Below are 22,001 nucleotides of genomic sequence, written 5' to 3' on the forward strand. Positions count from 1 at the left end.
TGTGTGTGTGTGTGTGTGTGTGTGTGTGTGTGTGTGTGTGTGTGTGTGTGCGTGTGCGCGTGTGCGCGCACTATTTCTATCTTAAACACAACTCCCAGACATGACCTGTGTGGTCCTATTTGGTGCCTGTATCGAGGGTGTCGTTTTGAGAGACAAGTAAGTACTATTTAAGTGTCGTTGTGATTATCTTTATAGTGAAAAGCGCTATATAAAATACATCTATTATTATTTTTCCACAGTTAGTACTTCCAAGTAAGAACTATTATTATTTACAATTTGGAAATAGCTGTTATGTCATTATGTAACTTTGATGCGGAAGCCTTTACTGCTCTGTATAATTTCTATATCAAATAGCTATCATACAGATACCCCCTTGTTGCGCATTTAGAAGGAAAGACCACACGTAAACAGACAGCATTGTAAAGAGAACATTGTGTGCCAACAAGTTCAATGTCATGTGATAGGGTGTTTAGTTGTTCTGTCCCAATCAGCCTAAGATTATTACTGAGTTTTTCATTATGTGTACAGTATATGCTCAGATTTGTCCCTCAATTTGCCTGTCTTTCTTTTGGTCTAGTTCTCTCCTGTGTTTGTATAACATTCAACTGGGTGTATTTCTACTACAGATTTGGGGACTCGGTTAAGAAGAACTTGGTGATTGGAACTCTGGCATGGCCTTCTCCGTGGGTAATCGTGATTGGCTCCTTCTTCTCCTGCTGTGGTGCAGGGCTGCAGAGCCTCACCGGCGCCCCTCGCCTGCTGCAGGCCATAGCACGCGATGGGATCGTCCCCTTTCTGCAGGTAGGAAGGTCCTAGAGACTCTGCCCTTGCTTTTGCATCTCGAAAACAGTAACACTTCAGATAGTTCTCTGTGTCTGTCTCTCTAGGTGTTTGGTCATGGTAAAGCCAATGGGGAACCTACCTGGGCCCTCTTGATGACTGTTGGTATCTGTGAGATTGGAATCCTCATTGCATCACTGGATGCTGTTGCCCCCATTCTCTCAATGTGAGTGTTTAGCTCTGTGTGAATAATCTTGTCTCAAAAGCCTGCTGGTCAAAAATAAGTCACCTTTATTTGTCCTTTCCGTGGGGCTGGGTTGCAGGTTTTTCCTGATGTGTTACCTGTTTGTCAACCTAGCCTGTGCCGTCCAGACACTGCTACGCACTCCCAACTGGAGGCCCAGGTTTAAGTTTTACCACTGGTGAGTTTATTTCTCATACCAAAAGCGCCAAATGCAATTATATTCCATTCTGGACCTTTGGACCCACAAGGAGTGCAGGTTTTGTTGAGAATGGCGCTGGAGGGGATGGCTGGCGTTTTACGAGCTCCTATCCAACTGTGCTATTTTGTAACTTTTTTAGCGTTGTTTGTAACTTTTTTTTTAAACGTATTTTGTACATAGTGTTGCTGCTACCGTCTCTTATGACAGAAAATAACTTCTGGACATCAGAACAGCAATTACTCACCTCGAACTGGATGAAACTGTATTTCTTCTTTAACAAGTCCGACACGAATGATATACTGCTTTCTTGGGAACTGTTCCAAATTCCCATAATTTGCGTGAAGAAAAGACAGAGAAAAAGGGGTCGGAGATCGGGCTGCCGTTTGAGAATTCGTAGGCTCGTGAGAACCTCCACTACCATCCGTTCTATTGGCCAATGTGTAATCATTGGAAAACAATGTAAATGATAGACGATCCTACCAACGGGACATTAAAAACTTGAATATCTTATGTTTCACTGAGTCATGGCTGAACGATTACACGGATAATACAGATCTGGACGAATTTTCCATGCATCGGCAGGATCGAGAAGCTCTGTCTGATAAGACGAGGGGTGGGGGTGTGTATCTATTTGTCAATAACAGCTGTTGCGCAATGTCTAATATTAAATAAATCTCAAGGTATTGCACGCCTGAGGTGTGGAGTACCTTATGATACACTGTAGACCACACTATGTACCAAGAGTGTTCATCTATATTTTTTGTAGCTGTCTATTTACCACCACAAACCGATGCTGGCTCTAAGACCACACTCAACAAGCTGTATAAAGCCATAAGCAAACAAGAAAATGCTCATCCAGAAGCGGCGCTCCTAGTGGCCGGGGTCTTTAATGCAGGGAAACTTAAATCAGTTTTACCTCATTTCTACTAGCATGTAACATGTGCAACCAGAGGAAAAACAACTCTAGACCACCTTTACTCCACACACAGAGATGCATACAAAGCTCTCCCTCACCCTCCATTTGGCAAATCTGACCATAATTCTATCCTCCTGATTCCTGCTTACAAGCAAAAACTAAAGCAGGGAGTACCAGTGACTCCCTCAATATGGAAGTGGTCAGATGACGCGGATGCTACGCCGCAGGACTGTTTTACTAGCACAGACTGGAATATGTTCCGGGATTCTTCCAATGGCATTGAGGAGTATACCGCCTCAGTCATCGGTTTCATCAATAATTGCATCGATGACGTCATCCCCACATTGACTGTACGTACATATCCCAACCAGAATTCATGGATTACAGGCAACATCCGCATCGAGCTAAAGACTAGAGCTGACACTTTCAAGGAGCGGGACACTAATCTGGACGCTTATAAGAAATTCCGCTACGCCCTCAGACGAAGCATCAAACAGGAAAAACGTCAATACAGGATGAAGATTGAATCCTACTACACCAGCTCTGATGCTCATCGGATGTGGCAGGGCTTGCAAACTATTACGGACTGCAAACCCAGCCGCAAGCTACCCAGTGACCCGAGCCTATCAGGCTAGCAACACTGAAGCATGCATGAGAGCACCAGCTGTCCCAGACGACTGTGATAACGCTCTCAGTAGTTGATGTGAGCAAGTCATTTAAACAGGTCAACATTCACAAAGCCGTGGGGCCAGAGGAATTACCAGGACGTGTACTCAAAGCATGCGCGGACCAACTGGAGAGTGTCTGCACTGACATTTTCAAACTCTCCCTGACCAAGTTTGTAATACCTACATGTTTCAAGCAGACCACCATAGTCCCTGTGCCCAAGGAAGCGAGAGTAACCTGCCTAAATGATTACTGCCCCGTAGCACTCACATCAGTAGCCATGAAGTGTTTTGAAAGGCTGTTCATGGCTCACATCAACAGCATAATCCCGGATACCCTAGACCAACTCCAATTCGCAGACTGCCCCAACAGATCCACAGATGGTGCAATCGCACTCAACACTGCCCTTTCCCACCTGGACAAAAGGAACACCTAATGTGAGATTGCTGTTCATTGACTACAGCTCAGTGTTTAACACCATAGTGCCCACAAAGCTCATCTCTAAGCTAAGGACGTTGGGACTAAACAACTCTCTCTGCAACTTTATCCTGGACTTCCTGACGGGCTGCCCCCCAGGTGGTAAGGGTAGGCAACAACACGTCTGCCATGCTGATCCTCAACATGGGGGCCCCTCAAGGGTTTGTGCTTAGTCCAATCCTGTACTCCCTGTTAACCCACGACTTCGTGGCCAAACATGACTCCAACACCATCATTACGTTTGCTGACCACACAACAGTGGTAGGCCTGATTACCGACAACGATGAGACAGCCTATAGTGCAGTGCCAGGACAACAACCTCTCCCTCCAATGTGAGCAAGACAAAGGAGCTGATCGTGGACTACCGGAAAAGGTGGGCCGAACAGGCTCCCATTCTCATCGACGGGGCTGTAGTGGAGCGGGTCGAGAGTTTCAAGTTCCTTGGTGTCCACATCACCAGCGAACTATCGTGGTCCAAAGATGGTCGTAAAGAGGGCACGACAACACCTTTTACATTTAACATTTACATTTAAGTCATTTAGCAGACGCTCTTATCCAGAGCGACTTACAAATTGGTGCATTCACCTTATGACATCCAGTGGAACAACCACTTTACAATAGTGCATCTAAATATTTTAAGGGGGGGGGGTGAGAAGGATTACTTTATCCTATCCTAGGTATTCCTTAAAGAGGTGGGGTTTCAGGTGTCTCCGGAAGGTGGTGATTGACTCCGCTGTCCTGGCGTCGTGAGGGAGTTTGTTCCACCATTGGGGAGCCAGAGCAGCGAACAGTTTTGACTGAGCTGAGCGGGAACTGTACTTCCTCAGTGGTAGGGAGGCGAGCAGGCCAGAGGTGGATGAACGCAGTGCCCTTATTTGGGTGTAGGGCCTGATCAGAGCCTGGAGGTACTGAGGTGCCGTTCCCCTCACAGCTCCGTAGGCAAGCACCATGGTCTTGTAGCGGATGCGAGCTTCAACTGGAAGCCAGTGGAGAGAGCGGAGGAGCGGGGTGACGTGAGAGAACTTGGGAAGGTTGAACACTAGACGGGCTGCGGCGTTCTGGATGAGTTGTAGGGGTTTAATGGCACAGGCAGGGAGCCCAGCCAACAGCGAGTTGCAGTAATCCAGACGGGAGATGACAAGTGCCTGGATTAGGACCTGCGCCGCTTCCTGTGTGAGGCAGGGTCGTACTCTGCGGATGTTGTAGAGCATGAACCTACAGGAACGGGCCACCGCCTTGATATTAGTTGAGAACGACAGTTTGTTGTCCAGGATCACGCCAAGGTTCTTAGCGCTCTGGGAGGAGGACACAATGGAGTTGTCAACCGTGATGGCGAGATCATGGAACGGGCAGTCCTTCCCGGGAGGAAGAGCAGCTCTGTCTTGCCGAAGTTCAGCTTGAGGTGGTGATCCGTCATCCACACTGATATGTCTGCCAGACATGCAGAGATGCGATTCGCCACCTGGTCATCAGAAGGGGGAAAGGAGAAGATTAATTGTGTGTCGTCTGCATAGCAATGATAGGAGAGACCATGTGAGGTTATGACAGAGCCAAGTGACTTGGTGTATAGCGAGAATAGGAGAGGGCCTAGAACAGAGCCCTGGGGGACACCAGTGGTGAGAGCGCGTGGTGAGGAGACAGATTCTCGCCACGCCACCTGGTAGGAGCGACCTGTCAGGTAGGACGCAATCCAAGTGTGGGCCGCGCCGGAGATGCCCAACTCGGAGAGGGTGGAGAGGAGGATCTGATGGTTCACAGTATCGAAGGCAGCCGATAGGTCTAGAAGGATGAGAGCAGAGGAGAGAGAGTTAGCTTTAGCGGTGCGGAGCGCCTCCGTGATACAGAGAAGAGCAGTCTCAGTTGAATGACTAGTCTTGAAACCTGACTGATTTGGATCAAGAAGGTCATTCTGAGAGAGATAGCGGGAGAGCTGACCAAGGATGGCACGTTCAAGAGTTTTGGAGAGAAAAGAAAGAAGGGATACTGGTCTGTAGTTGTTGACATCGGAGGGATCGAGTGTAGGTTTTTTCAGAAGGGGTGCAACTCTCGCTCTCTTGAAGACGGAAGGGACGTAGCCAGCGGTCAGGGATAAGTTGATGAGCGAGGTGAGGTAAGGGAGAAGGTCTCCGGAAATGGTCTGGAGAAGAGAGGAGGGGATAGGGTCGAGCGGGCAGGTTGTTGGGCGGCCGGCCGTCACAAGACGCGAGATTTCATCTGGAGAGAGAGGGGAGAAAGAGGTCAGAGCACAGGGTAGGGCAGTGTGAGCAGAACCAGCGGTGTTGTTTGACTTAGCAAACGAGGATCGGATGTCGTCGATCTTCTTTTCATAATGGTTGACGAAGTCATCTGCAGAGAGGGAGGAGGGGGGGGGGGGAGGAGGATTCAGGAGGGAGGAGAATGTGGCAAAGAGCTTCCTAGGGTTAGAGGCAGATGCTTGGAATTTAGAGTGGTAGAAAGTGGCTTTAGCAGCAGAGACAGAGGAGGAAAATGTAGAGAGGAGGGAGTGAAAGGATGCCAGGTCCACAGGGAGGCGAGTTTTCCTCCATTTCCGCTCGGCCTTCCGGAGCCCTGTTCTGTGAGCTCGCATTGAGTCGTCAAGCCACGGAGCGGGAGGGGAGGACCGAGCCGGCCCTCAGGAGACTGAAAAGGTTTGGCATGGGTCCCCAGATCCTCAAAAAGTTCTACAGCTGCACCATCGAGAGCATCTCGACCGGTTGCATTACTGCCTGGTATGGCAACTGCTCAGGCGTCTCACCATAAGTCGCTACAGAGGGTAGTGCGTACGGCCCATTACATCACTGAGACCATGCTTCCTGCCATCCAGGACCTCTAATACAGGTGGTGTCAGAGGAAGGCCCTAAAAATTGAGACTTCAACCACCCAAGTCATGGACTGTTCTCTATGTTACCGCATGTCAAGCGGTACCAGAGTGCCACATCTAGGACCAAAAGGCTCCTTAACAGCTTCTACCCCCTAGCCATGAGACTGCTGAACAATTAATCAAATACATGTAGAAATTACCTTGACTAACCTGTACCCCCGCAAATTGACTCGGTACCCCCTGTATAAAGCCTCGTTATTTTTATTTTGTTACTTTTTATTAGTTTTTACTTTAGTTTATTTGGTAAATATTTTCTTAACTCTTTCTGGAACTGCATTGTTTGTTAAGGGCTTGTAAGTATGCATTTCAAGGTCTACACTTGTTCTATACGGCGTTTGTGACAAACAAAGTTAGATTTTTTTATTTCAACCAAGCACTAACCCACCTGATTCAACCAATCAACTAATCATCAAGCCCTTGATTAATTAAATCAGGTGTGTTAGTGTTGATGTGGAGTAAAAGTAGGTGTCCAAGAAATATCAGGACTAAGGAACACTGACCTAATGCCTATCCAAAAAATAAGCCCCTGTTGTTGTCCTGTTCTCTGGTCCCTGCAGGACTCTGTCATTCCTGGGGATGAGTCTCTGTCTCTCCCTCATGTTCATCTCCTCCTGGTACTATGCCCTGGTAGCCATGACCATTGCAGGATGCATCTATAAGTACATTGAGTACAGAGGGTAAGAGTTTGGTTTCCCAATTACAGCTCAATAACATTGTACTGTATTGTAATTACATTGGTTGTGGTACTTAAATGTGTGACTAACAGCACTTATGTAGTGGCCATTCCCCACACAATACAATATAACACTGTATCATACATCCCTACACGTGTCCCACCCTTTCTTTAACCCATGTATTGGACTGTGTCTTATCATTTGCTTAAGTTACAGTTTGGTGCATTGCATTGGTTTCAGTTTAGTGCATTGTTTTTGTTACCTAATGTGTGAGATCTCTGTAATCCTATAGTGTTCCTGCCTTTTTTAACCCACTCTGATCTCAGGGGCTCCCGAGTGGCGAAGCATTCTAAGGCACTGCATCTCAGTGCTAGAGGCGTCACTACAGACCCTGGTTCGATCCCGGGCTGTATCACAACCCGGGCTGTATCACAACCGGCCGTGATCGGGAGTCCCATCGGGCGGCGCACAATTGGCCCAGCGTCGTCTGGGTTAGGGGAGGGTATGGCTGGGGTAGGCCGTCATTGTAAATAAGAATTTGTTCTTAACTGACTTGCCTAGTTATATGAAGGTTAAACCAAATCTATAATTGAACTCTCTTTCCTCTCAGGGCAGAGAAGGAGTGGGGAGACGGGATCAGAGGGCTGTCCCTGAACGCTGCTCGCTACGCTCTGATCCGCCTGGAGGAGGTGCCAACACACACTAAGAACTGGAGGTGAGAGGCTGAGAACTGTGTAGAGCGTAGGGTGGCGATGACTCCTGATGAACTAAGGGCTAATATATAGTGATGATAAAACCCTTCCTCTTCAAAGAGTCATGGAATTTTGTCCAACGGTTATTGTCATGCAAAGACCGCCGGTCTCACTGTAATTGACCGAAAATGTACATTAACATCTCCTGGCCTCCATGCACACAAGCTGCTGACCTACACCTTTGGAACATTTAAAAAAGAAAGTCAAATAAATGTAATTTAATTTACACCATCACAATAAATCCATTATTTGTTTTAGTTGGGTCCAAACAAACATTATGATATGAAGAAAATGTGTTTCAGAAGAACAGAGTATGAGTTGGCCTACTGTAGGCCTATGTTATCTTGCTATGCTCCATGCCATAGGCATTGACAGAAAATGGCGCCGGAAGCAATGCCTGCAGGTTTACTAGCGCCCAAGCAATTGTGCTATTATGTGGGTTTTTTGCGTTATTTGTCATTTATTTTGTACATAATGTTTCTGCAACTGTATCTTACGGCAAAAAAAAGAGCTTCTGGATATCAGGACAGCGATCACTCACCTCGGATTAGACAAAGATTTTTTTCTTCAACAAGCAGGACACACATGACATTCTTCTAACACCCAACAAGGCCAACATCCCAATTATTTGCAAGAGGAAGAGACGCAGGTACAGAGGACACAGAGCGGGATGCCTCGTGAGGATCGGCAGAAGGCGAGTGGGAAAGCTGCCGTTACCGTCAAAATTACTCACGAACGTGCAATCGTTGGACAATAAATTAGACAAGGCACGATCACGAATATCCTACCAAAGGGACATTAAAAACTGTAATATCCTATGTTTCACGGAATCGTGGCTGAATTACGACATGGATATTCAGCTAGCGGGATATACACTGCACAGGCAAGATAGAGAACAGCACAGTCCGGTAAGACGAGGGGGGGGCAGTCTGTGCATATTTGTAAACAACAGGTGGTGGAGGAAATCTAAGGAAGTCTAAGGAAGATTTTGCTTGCCTGAAGTGGAGTATATTGTGATAAATTGCAGGCCACACTACTTGCCTATAGAAGTTTCAGCTATACTTTTCATGGCCATTTATTTGCCACCACAGGCTGACGCTGGCACTAAGACCGCACTCAGTCAGCTGTATAAGGAAATAACCAAACAAGCAACCACTCACCCAGAGGCCGTGCTCCTAGTGGCCAGAGACTTTAAAGCAGGGAAATTTAAATCAATTCTACCTCATTTCTATCAACATGTTAAATGTGCAACCAGAGGGGGAAAACTTCTAGTACATCTGTACTCCACACAGAGAGAGGCGTACAAAGCTCTCCCTCACCCACCATTTGGTAAATCCGACCAGAACTCTATCCTCCTGATTCCTGCTTACAAGCAAAAATGAAAGCAGGAAGCACCAGTGACACGGTCTATAAAAAAGTGGTCAGATGAGCAGATGCTAAACTACAGGACTGTTTTGTTATCACAGACTGGAACATGTTCCGGGATTCTTCCAATAGCATTGAGGAATACACCACATCAGTCACTGGCTTTATCAATAAGTGCATTGAGGACGTCGTCCCCACAGTGACTGTACGTACATACCCCAACCAGAATTACAGGCAACATTCACACTGAGCTAAAGGTGCCGCTTTCAAGGTGCGGGACTCTAACCCGGAAGCTTATAAGAAATCCTGTTATGCCCTGCGACAAACTAACAAACAGGCAAAGCGTCAATACAGGGCTAAGATTGAATCATACTACACCGTCTCCGACGCTCGTCTTATGTGGCAGGGCTTGCCAACTTTTACAGACTTACAAAGGAAAGCACAGCTGCGAGCTGCCCAGTGACACGAGCCTACCAGATGAGCTAAATCACTTCTATGCTCGCTTCAAGGCAAGCAACACTGTGGCATGCATGAGACCATCAGCTGTTCTGGACGACTGTGTGATCACGCTCTTCGTAGCCGACGTGAGTAAGACCTTTAAACAGGTCAACATTCACAAGGCTGCTGGGCCAGATGTATTATCAGGACGTGTGCTCCAGGCATGTGCTGACCAACTGGCAGGTGTTCACTGACCTTTTCAACATGTACCTGATTTAGTCTGTAATACCAACATGTTTCAAGTAGACCACCATATTCCCTGTGCCCAAGAACACAAAGGCAACCTGCCTAAATAACTACAGACCCGTAGCACTCATGTCCGTAGCCATGAAGTGCTTTGAAAGGCTGGTAAATGGCTCCCATCAACACCATTATTCCAGAAGTCCTAGACCCACTCCAATTTGCATACTGCCCAAACAGATCCACAGATGATGCAATCTCTATTGCACTCCACACTGCCCTTTCCCACCTGGACAAAATGAACACCTATGTGAGAATGCTGTGAGAGCACACCTCCATTCTCATCGACGGGGCTGTAGTGGAGCAGGTTGAGAGCTTCAAGTTCCTTGGTGTCCACATCACCAACAAACTAGAATGGTTCAAACACACCAAGACGGTCGTGAAGAGGACACGACAAAGCCTATTCCCCCTCAGGAAACTAAAAGATTTGGCATGGGTCCTCAGATCCTCAAAAGGTTCTACAGCTGCAACATCACTGCTGTATCACTGCTTGGTACGGCAATTGCTCGGCCTCCGACCTCAAGGCACTACAGAGGGTAGTGTCTACGGCCCAGTACATCACTGGGGCTAAGCTGCCTGCCATCCAGGACCTCTACACCAGGCGGCCCTAAAAATTGTCAAAGACCCCAGCCACCCCAGTCATAGACAGTTCTCTCTACTCCCGCATGGCAAATGGTACTGGAGTGCCAAGTCTAGGACAAAAATGCTTCTCAACAGTTTTTACCCCCAAGCCATAAGACTCCTGAACAGGTAATCAAATGTCTACCCGGACTATTTGCATTGTGTTCCACCCCCAACCTCTCTTTTACACTGCTGCTACTCTCTGTTTATCATATATGCATAGTCACTTTAACTATACATTCATGTACATGCTACCTCAATTGGGCCGACCAACCAGTGCTCCCGCACATTGGCTAACCGGTCTATCTGCATTGTGTCCCACCACCTGCCAACCCCTCTTTGGGGGTTACTCTCTGTTCATCATATATGCATAGTCACTTTAACCAAATCTACATGTACATGTATATCGCCTCGCTACTGTTATTTTTCAGTCTTTTTACTTTTTATTTCTTTACTTACCTATTGTTCACCTAATAACTTTTTTGCACTATTGGTTAGAGCCTGTAAGTAAGCATTTCACTAAGGTTGTATTCGGCGCACTTGACAAATAGACTTTGATTTTATTTGTAGGCTTGTTAGTTTAGCTGATGCTTATCAGCTTATAAGTCCTGTGCCATTATTTTATATGATTTTATAGTAAGAAAAATATAATTGAACTTAGCTGAATAAAATAGAAAGGATATTTTTCCCATGACAGAGCGAGTGGGCATTTGAAGTGACTATGTTGAGCGTAAAAGGGACCATTTGAAACAGGTTATATATACTAGATTTAGAGTTATTTGGCAGCTTTAGTTGTGAAAGATACAAGAATGTCTTAGAAATCAAAACAGGGGTGCATTGTCAGTTTGAAGACTGTAGAATCTAGTGTAGATCTGATGCACAATACACACAGTTGTCTTGATGTTCTGTCTGGTGACCTAGTTTTTGGGCTTTTCCTGATGCCTATCTATTGACATATACTGACTGTACTTTACCTTATCTCTCCCCTCAGGCCTCAGCTACTGGTGCTACTGAAGTTGGATTCAGACCTGGGGGTGAAACACCCTCGTCTGCTGTCCTTCACCACCCAGCTGAAGGCAGGGAAAGGCCTGACCATCGTCAGCTCTGTGCTTGAGGGCACCTACATGACCCTGGGAGCTGAGGCCAAGAGCGCAGAGCAGGTGAGACTGAGACACTCATATCACATGATCATGGCGGCAGGGAATTCGTATCCATTGTTGGGATTTGTTACTTGGGAAAGTAATATTTTACTCCTTACTTTCAATGTAACACGTTACTTTATGAAAATTACTTTGTGCAGAGTAACGCGTTATAGTTACTTTCTTTCACAAACACCCTCATGTGAATCTTGACAACGAGACATGATGGTCATCCTTCAATTTAATAATGTAGAAGAGGATACAATACTAATGGTATGACAGACACAAAATCCATTTATTTTTCTCTTTAAAACTAGAATAGCCGGGCCTCGACAAATTCGAATTGACCAATGCTGCAGGCGTTTATTTTACCAGTCCAAGTCCATTTAATATACACAATCACAAAGAAATCTAATATAATTTCCATTTATGCAGGCCTTAAAAAACATTATGCAACAAATACAATTTATTTCAAAAGAAGAGAATAGCATTATTTATGTTACTGTGCTTAGTAGCCTAGGCTATGCGGCGTGAAATCAAATCAACAATAGCATAGTTCATTTGTTTATGTAAAAGACAATACACTCTTTTTAAATTCCCCTTATTGCAGTCAGTCACACAGTTAGGTCCATAATTATTGGCAACCTTGATAAATATGAGCAAAAAAGACTGCGTAAAATAAGTACTGAGTGATATTCTATGCTCAAAATGATTGGTATATTATTTTATACTAATACAAATAAATTTTACTTTAAAATAATTTTTTATAGAATCTCGAAAGATACCGGGTCAAAATTATTGTCACCTCTGTTTTCCATACTCTAGCACCCTCCCCTTGCGACGATAACATCACTGATATTTTCATACATACATACATACGTACGTACGTACCTACGTACCTACGTACACGTACATACATACATACATACATACATACATACATACATACATACATACATACATACATACATACATACATACATACATACATACATACATACATACATACATACATACATACATACATACATACATACATACTAGGGATGCACGATATATCGGTGAACATATCGGAATCGGCCCGATATTAGCTAAAAATGGCAACATTGATATCGGCCCGATGTCTAGTTTTAACGCCAGATGTGCAAAACCAATGTCAAAGCTGACGTGCATACCTATATAACAAAGGTACATGACGTGCATGACGATACGTGCAACACAGCGTTCCTAAACTTGCCCACAATGTCAGCTGTGTGGTTCGAGTAGTGAACAAGTCAAGCAGTCATTTGAAAGAGTAACAATATTTCAGCGAGACAACTCAAAGGCGAATTCCTTGATAATGGATTTCATTGTCCTTGACAATCAACCGTTCTCTGTCATGGGAGATTATGGCTTTCGGACTGGTCGTGCACCGGTTAACACTAACAAGTGTGCTATTTTTCCGATGTTGCCCTACCGGAGATACATAGTAATAGCGTCACTGCTATTAGCTTAACGACATTCATACTATGGAACACCGTTTGGGTGTAGCACTGTCAAAGCTGTACAAAAAAATCTGCAATCACCAGCCACAAACAATGTGTTTACAATACCGCGTTGGTAATAAAGCATCATTTGTTCGACCGCAGCTTCTGGAGTAGCTAGCTAGCATCAATACAACCAGCCTGCAAACAATGACCTCTTGCACTTAGAACACAGCGTCCATGGGTGTGTGTTAACTATTTAACTGTACTAGAATGCTTAAAAGGCAGCTAAAATGTTTAATATCAAGTATCAGGTTTTTTGGCAAAGAAAATATCGGATATCGGCCAAAACGGTAATATCGGTGCATCACTCATACATACATGCATACAAGCATGCGTGCTGTTCAACTCTCTAGAGACAGCAGGAGCGGTAGAGATACTCTGACTGGTCGGCTATAAAAAGCCAACTGACATTTACTCCTGATGTGCTGACCTGTTGAACCCTCGACATCCACTGTGATTTATTATTATTTGACCCTGCTGGTCATCTATGAAGGTTTGAACATCTTGGCTATGTTCTGTTATAATCTCCACCGGGCACAGCCAGAAGAGGCTCCACCCCTCATAGCCTGGTTCCTCTCTAGGTTTCTTGGTAGGTTCTGGCCTTTCTAGGGAGTTTTTCCTAGCCACCGTGCTTCTACACCTGCATTGCTTGCTGTTTGGGGTTTTAGGCTGGGTTTCTGTACAGCACTTTGAGATATTAGCTGATGTAAGAAGGGCTTTAAAAATGAATGTGATTTGATCTGTACCAGTGAAAAGTTTGGACACCTACTCATTCAGGGGTTTTTCTTATTTTTTACTATTTTCTACATAGAGAAGACATCAAAACTATGAAATAATACATATGGAATCATGTAGTAACCAAAAAAGTTCAGCGTGAATAGCACAGCACTGTTGCAGTTCTTCAAACACTCAAACTACTACCATACCCCATTCAAAGGCAATTCATTATTTGGCTTACCCATTCACCCTCTGAATGGCACACACACAATCCATGGCAAAGAAAACTCAAGACTTAAAAATCCTTCTTTAACCTGTCTCCTCCTTCATCTATACTGATTGAAGTGGATTTAACAAGTAACATCAATAAGGGATCATGGCTTTCACCTGGTCAGTCTATGTCATGGAAAGAGCAGGTGTTCTTATATACTCAGTGTACATGTAAACACTGCTGAAAAAGTAACTATATAATATATAATATAGAAATATATAAATACTTATGGTAATATACTACTGGTATATATTAATGTGTATGTATAAACATGTAAACAGTAGTAATAGTGACCAGTAGCAGGATAAATGGATAAATACTAATGATAATCAATGGACAGCAGTGTAATGCAGTAATACATCGGTGGAGACCTGTGGATGGTCTGTGTGGATAGTCTGTGGGAGAGGGAGACCAGTAGTTGTTAGCCATTTTAACAGTCTTATGGCTGGCCAGGGGATAGAAGCTGTTTAGGAGTCTGTTGGTCTGAGCCTTGATGCACCGGTAACGCCTGCCGGATGTGAGCATGGAGAACAGTCCATCTCTCGGGTGGCTGGAGTCTTTGTCGAGCACGCTTTTGGCAAGCACACTACAAGTGCTAGTATATGCATTATTATCCCTGACTCTAACAGGCTTGCTTACTCCTTTGCTTTCACCTCATTGAGGTGTATTGAGTTCTCAATTCATGATCTCAAAACAGAAAGCTCTGCCACCTGCTGGCAGGTCAGAGGGGTGCACTGAAACATCATAGAGGCAAGCTGTTATGAGTACTGGTGTACTGGTGTACTTATGAGATGAGTACTGGTGAATTATCATTGTGATCCATGTAGATGTTATATGTTTTTTACCTGCTGCAAAGCCAATTGCCCTCTGGGACAAAATGTTACAATTTTATACATAATTACATACTGCTCTGTGCACCTCACTCTCTGTCCTCTTCCTCGTCCCAGATTACAGTCTGATGAAAGCTGCATTTCAGTCTTGTTCTGTCATGCTACCCTCTGGCCAAGTTCAATGATATGTTCTGACTAGTCTATTTCAAGTACGAAGGGGTCAATAAAACGCTTTGTGACATCTAACTCCACTGGCTCTGTAAAGATTCCTGCAGTCAGCTGTATAGATGTTTCCAATTATTAGCCATACATGTTGAAACATTATTTTGGTCACTCACTCTTGACTTAAGGTCCAAGTTTAGAAAGTATTTATAAAGAATTACCTGGATTTGATCAAATGTAATCTGGTCATCTAATAACTAATAACACACACATTATTGTATTTCTCTTGTCTATATTGAATATATAATTTAAACATTTACTGTGTAGGTTGGGAAAAGTATGTGAACCCCTAGGCTAATGACTTCTCCGAAAGCTAATTGGAGTCAGGAGTCAGCTAATCTGGAGTCCAATCAATGAGACGAGATTGGAGATGTTGGTTAGAGCTGCCTTGCCTTATAAAAAACACTCACAAGAAACATTGCCTGATGTGAACCATGCCTCGAACAAAAGAGATCTCAGAAGACCTAAGATTAAGAATTGATGACTTGCATAAAGCTGGAAAGGGTTACAAAAGTTTCTCTAAAAACCTTGTTGTTCATCAGTCCATGGTAAGACAAATTGTCTATAAATGGAGGAAACGTTCAGCACTCTTGCTATTCTCCCTAGGAGTGGCCTTCCTGCAAAGATGGCTGCAAGAGCACAGCGCAGAATGCTCAATGAGGTTAAGAAGAATCCTAGCGTGTCAGCTAAAGACATACAGAAATCTCTGGAACATGCTAGCATCTCTGTTGACGAGTCAACGATACGTAAAACACTAAACAAGAATGGTGTTCATGGGAGGACACCACGGAAGAAGCCACTGCTGTCCAAAAACAACATTGCTGCATGTCTGAAGTTTGCAAAAGTGCACCTGGATGTTCCACAGCGCTACTGGCAAAGTATTCTGTAGACAGATGTGTCATGCAGGTGAAAGAGGACCCAAAAGCGACTTAACAAAAACAGAGTTTATTCAAGTCCAAACAGAAAACGACAAATCCTGAATCCTTAACAGGAAATGTCCAAACAGGGAATAACAGAAATCCTCTAGTCTGTAGAGGGGAATAACAGGAGAAGCGGCCACAGACTGCAGGTCGCTTCGGGTAGGCGCAGGCCGTAGCTGACAGAGACACCTGCTCACACGCAGCATCTGATGAAGGCAAAAACACGACAGGACAGGGCGATACACAATCACAGCACGGTGAATTCTAAACAAGGAACCGACAGGACAGGAACGGAACACAAAGGAAGAAATAGGGACTCTAATCAGGGGAAAGGATCGGGAACAGGTGTGGGAAGACTAAATGATGATTAGGGGAATAGGAACAGCTGGGAGCAGGAACGGAACGATAGAGAGAAGAGAGAGCGAGAGAGTGAGAGAGGGAGGGGGAGAGAGAGGGATAGAAAGAGGGAAAGAACCTACTAAGACCAGCAGAGGGAAACGAATAGAATGGGGAGCACAGGGACAAGACATGATAATAAATGACAAACATGACAGTACCCCCCCACTCACCGAGCGCCTCCTGGCGCACTCGAGGAGGAATCCTGGCGGCAACGGAGGAAATCATCGATGAGTGAACGGTCCAGCACGTCCCGAGACGGAACCCAACTCCTCTCCTCAGGACCGTAACCCTCCCAATCCACTAAGTATTGGTGACCCCGTCCCCGAGAACGCATGTCCATGATCTTATGTACCTTGTAAATAGGTGCGCTCTCGACAAGGACGGGAGGGGGAGGGAAGACGAACGGGGGTGCGAAGAAAGGGCTTAACACAGGAGACATGGAAGACAGGATGGACGCGACGAAGATGTCGCGGAAGAAGCAGTCGCACAGCGACAGGATTGACGACCTGGGAGACACGGAACGGACCAATGAACCGCGGAGTCAACTTACGAGAAGCTGTCGTAAGAGGAAGGTTGCGAGTGGAAAGCCACACTCTCTGGCCGCAACAATACCTTGGACTCTTAATCCTGCGTTTATTGGCGGCTCTCACAGTCTTCCCCGCAGACAAAGGCAGACCGGTAATGAAGTCTAAGGCGATGTGAGACCATGGTCGAGAAGGAATGGGGAGCGGTCTGAGACGACCGGCAGGAGGAGAGTTACCCGACTTAGTCTGCGCGCAGTCCGAACAAGCAGCCACGAAACGGCGCGTGTCACGCTCCTGAGTCGGCCACCAAAAGCGCTGGCGAATAGACGCAAGAGTGCCTCGAACACCGGGATGACCAGCTAACTTGGCAGAGTGAGCCCATTGAAGAACAGCCAGACGAGTGGAAACAGGAACGAAAAGGAGGTTACTAGGACAAGCGCGCGGCGACGCAGTGTGCGTGAGTGCTTGCTTAACCTGTCTTTCAATTCCCAGACTGTTAACCCGACAACACGCCCATAAGGAAGAATCCCCTCGGGATCAGTAGAAGCCACAGAAGAACTAAACAGACGGGATAAGGCATCAGGCTTGGTGTTCTTGCTACCCGGACGGTAAGAAATCACAAACTCGAAACGAGCGAAAAACAACGCCCAACGAGCTTGACGGGCATTAAGTCGTTTGGCAGAACGGATGTACTCAAGGTTCTTATGGTCTGTCCAAACGACAAAAGGAACGGTCGCCCCCTCCAACCACTGTCGCCATTCGCCTAGGGCTAAGCGGATGGCGAGCAGTTCACGGTTACCCACATCATAGTTGCGCTCAGATGGCGACAGGCGATGAGAAAAATAAGCGCAAGGATGAACCTTATCGTCAGACTGGAAGCGCTGGGATAGAATGGCTCCCACGCCTACCTCTGAAGCGTCAACCTCGACAATGAATTGTCTAGTGACGTCAGGAGTAACGAGGATAGGAGCGGACGTAAAACGTTCTTTTAGAAGATCAAAAGCTCCCTGGGCGGAACCGGACCACTTAAAACACGTCTTGACAGAAGTAAGAGCTGTGAGAGGGGCAGCAACTTGACCGAAATTACGAATGAAACGCCGATAGAAATTAGCGAAACCTAAAAGCGCTGCAACTCGACACGTGACCTTGGAACGGGCCAATCACTGACAGCTTGGACCTTAGCGGAATCCATCTGAATGCCTTCAGCGGAAATAACGGAACCGAGAAAAGTAACGGAGGAGACATGAAAAGAGCACTTCTCAGCCTTTACGTAGAGACAATTCTCTAAAAGGCGCTGTAGAACACGTCGAACGTGCTGAACATGAATCTCGAGTGACTGAGAAAAAATCAGGATATCGTCAAGATAGACAAAAACAAAGATGTTCAGCATGTCTCTCAGAACATCATTAACTAATGCCTGAAAAACAGCTGGCGCATTGGCGAGACCGAACGGCAGAACCCGGTACTCAAAATGCCCTAACGGAGTGTTAAACGCCGTTTTCCACTCGTCCCCCTCTCTGATGCGCACGAGATGGTAAGCGTTACGAAGGTCCAACTTAGTAAAGCACCTGGCTCCCTGCAGAATCTCGAAGGCTGATGACATAAGGGGAAGCGGATAACGATTCTTAACCGTTATGTCATTCAGCCCTCGATAATCCACGCAGGGGCGCAGAGTACCGTCCTTCTTCTTAACAAAAAGAACCCCGCCCCGGCCGGAGAAGAAGAAGGCACTATGGTACCGGCGTCAAGAGACACAGACAAATAATCCTCGAGAGCCTTACGTTCGGGAGCCGACAGAGAGTATAGTCTACCTCGAGGAGGAGTGGTCCCCGGAAGGAGATCAATACTACAATCATACGACCGGTGAGGAGGAAGGGAGTTGGCTCGGGACCGACTGAAGACCGTGCGCAGATCATGATATTCCTCCGGCACTCCTGTCAAATCGCCAGGTTCCTCCTGAGAAGTAGGGACAGAAGAAACGGGAGGGATGGCAGACATTAAACACTTCACATGACAAGAAACGTTCCAGGATAGGATAGAATTACTAGACCAATTAATAGAAGGATTATGACATACTAGCCAGGGATGACCCAAAACAACAGGAGTAAACGGTGAACGGAAAATCAAAAAGAAATAGTCTCACTGTGGTTACCAGATACTGTGAGAGTTAAAGGTAGTGTCTCAAATTTGATACTGGGAAGATGACTACCATCTAAGGCAAACATGGGCGTAGGCTTGTCTAACGGTCTGAAAGGAATGTTATGTTTCCGAACCCATGCTTCGTCCATGAAACAACCCTCAGCCCCAGAGTCAATCAAGGCACTGCATGTAGCACCCGAACCGGTCCAGCGTAGATGGACCGACATAGTAGTACAAGATCTAGATGAAGAGACCAGAGTAGTAGCGCTCACCAGTAGCCCTCCGCTTACTGATGGGCTCTGGCCTCTTACTGGACATGAATTAACAAAATGTCCAGCAACTCCGCAATAGAGGCACAGGCGGTTGGTGATCCTCCGTTCCCTCTCCTTAGTCGAGATGCGAATCCCTCCCAGCTGCATGGGCTCAGTCTCAAAGCCAGAGGAGGGAGATGGTTGCGATGCGGAGCAGGGAAACACCGTTGATGCGAGCTCTCTTCCACGAGCCCGGTGACGAAGATCTACCCGTCGTTCTATGCGGATGGCGAGAGCAATCAAAGAGTCCACATCTGAAGGAACCTCCCGGGAGAGAATCTCATCCTTAACCACTGCGTGAGTCCCTCCAGAAAACGAGCGAGCAGCGCCGGCTCGTTCCACTCACTAGAGGCAGCAAGAGTGCGAAACTCAATAGAATAATCCGTTATGGACCGTTCACCTTGGCATAAGGAAGCCAGGGCCCTAGAAGCCTCCCTACCAAAACTGAACGGTCAAAAACCCGAATCATCTCCTCTTTAAAGTTCTGGAACTTGTTAGAGCAATCAGCCCTTGCCTCCCAGATAGCTGTGCCCCATTCTCGAGCCCGGCCAGTAAGGAGTGAAATGACGTAAGCAACCCGAGCTCTCTCTCTAGAGTATGTGTTGGGTTGGAGAGAGAACACAATCTCACACTGCGTGAGAAAGGAGCGGCACTCAGTGGGCTGCCCGGAGTAGCAAGGTGGGTTATTAACCCTAGGTTCTGGAGGCTCGGCAGGCCAGGAAGTAACAGGTGGCACGAGACGTAGACTCTGGAACTGTCCAGAGAGGTCGGAAACCTGAGCGGCCAGGTTCTCCACGGCATGGCGAGCAGCAGACAATTCCTGCTCGTGTCTGCCGAGCATGGCTCCTTGGATCTTGACGGCAGTGTAACGAGCGTCTGAAGTCGCTGGGTCCATTCCTTGGTCGGTTCCTTCTGTCATGCAGGTGAAAGAGGACCCAAAAGCGACTTAACAAAAACAGAGTTTATTCAAGTCCAAACAGAAAACGACAAATCCTGAATCCTTAACAGGAAATGTCCAAACAGGGAATAACAGAAATCCTCTAGTCTGTAGAGGGAATAACAGGAGAAGCGGCCACAGACTGCAGGTCGCTTGGGTAGGCGCAGGCCGTAGCTGACAGAGACACCTGCTCACACGCAGCATCTGATGAAGGCAAAAACACGACAGGACAGGGCGATACACAATCACAGCACGGTGAATTCTAAACAAGGAACCGACAGGACAGGAACGGAACACAAAGGAAGAAATAGGGACTCTAATCAGGGGAAAGGATCGGGAACAGGTGTGGGAAGACTAAATGATGATTAGGGGAATAGGAACAGCTGGGAGCAGGAACGGAACGATAGAGAGAAGAGAGAGCGAGAGAGTGAGAGAGGGAGGGGGAGAGAGAGGGATAGAAAGAGGGAAAGAACCTACTAAGACCAGCAGAGGGAAACGAATAGAATGGGGAGCACAGGGACAAGACATGATAATAAATGACAAACATGACAAGATGAGACTACAGTTGAGTTGTTTGGAAGGAACACACAACACTATGTGTGGAGAAAAAAAGGCACAGCACACCAACATCAAAACCTCAACCCAACTGTATGGTGCAGGGAGCATCATGGTTTGGGGCTGCCTCAGGGCCTGGACAGCTTGCTATCATCGATGGAAAAATGAAATCCCAAGTTTAACAGGAGAGTTAGGCTATCTGTCCGCCAATTGAAGCTCAACAGAAGTTGGGTGATGCAACAGGACAACGACCCAAAACACAGAAGTAAATCAACAACAGAATGGCTTCAACAGAAAAAAATCTGACTACTGGAGAGTCCTGACCTCAACCCGATTGAGATGATGTGGCATGACCTCCATAGAGCAGTTCACACCAGACATCCCGAGAATATTGCTGAACTGAAACAGTTTTGTAAAGAGGAATGGTCCAAAATTCCTCCTGCCCTTTGTGCAGATCTGATCCGCAACTACAGAAAACGTTTGGTTGAGGTTATTGCTGCCAAAGTAGGGTCAACCAGTTATTAAATCCAAGGGTTCACATACTTTTTTCACCCTGCACTGTGAATGTTTACACAGTCTGTTCAATAAAGGCATGAAAATGTATAATTGTTTGTGTGTTATTAGTTTAAGCAGACCGTGTTTGTCAATTTTTGTGATCTAGATGAAGATCAGATCATTTTATGACCAATTTATGCAGAAATCCAGGTATTTCCAAAGGGTTCACTTACTTTTTCTTGCCACTGTATTCTTGCATCAAATGTTTCATCCACGGTCGGTATTTTGCAAGTGTATTTATGGAAACTGTATTTATTTCACTTTCCCATCGATTCATCCTCCTCTTCACTCTTTCATTATATTTTCTCCTGATGTTTTTTTGTCTTTTCTTGGTACAGAATGTTAAGTCGGCCATGCACCTGGAGCGTACCAAAGGTTTCTGCCACGTGGTGGTGTCCTCTAACCTGCGGGATGGTTTCTCCCACCTGATCCAGTCGGCAGGGCTGGGGGGCATGAAACACAACGCCGTTCTCATGGCCTGGCCTGGAGGCTGGAAACAGGCTGAGGACTCCTACCCCTGGAAGAACTTCATTGGTACACATACCATACTCTAGTATCCTCCACACTACACACCGTCGTTTGCTATACTAGTCTACAGTAGATTTAAGTAGCATCAAGTATGTCATAATAAGTAGCCTCTTGT

General features: G+C 46.0%; 1 protein-coding gene across 2 annotated transcripts in view; it reads left to right on the plus strand.

The window, feature by feature from the left end:
* LOC124041806 (solute carrier family 12 member 7-like) overlaps positions 1-22,001 on the plus strand; it is an 82,284-nt gene that overhangs the window by 47,784 nt on the left and 12,499 nt on the right. For both annotated transcript variants that reach the window (XM_046359851.1, XM_046359850.1), the window contains exons 11-18: positions 99-156; positions 627-801; positions 888-1,006; positions 1,104-1,202; positions 6,721-6,840; positions 7,448-7,552; positions 11,305-11,473; positions 21,697-21,892. In XM_046359851.1, the coding sequence (XP_046215807.1) occupies positions 99-156; positions 627-801; positions 888-1,006; positions 1,104-1,202; positions 6,721-6,840; positions 7,448-7,552; positions 11,305-11,473; positions 21,697-21,892 (1,041 nt within the window). The remainder of the gene's footprint in view (positions 1-98; positions 157-626; positions 802-887; positions 1,007-1,103; positions 1,203-6,720; positions 6,841-7,447; positions 7,553-11,304; positions 11,474-21,696; positions 21,893-22,001) is intronic.

The sequence above is a fragment of the Oncorhynchus gorbuscha genome, linkage group LG08 (assembly GCF_021184085.1).
Source record: "Oncorhynchus gorbuscha isolate QuinsamMale2020 ecotype Even-year linkage group LG08, OgorEven_v1.0, whole genome shotgun sequence".
Lineage (NCBI taxonomy): Eukaryota > Metazoa > Chordata > Actinopteri > Salmoniformes > Salmonidae > Oncorhynchus > Oncorhynchus gorbuscha.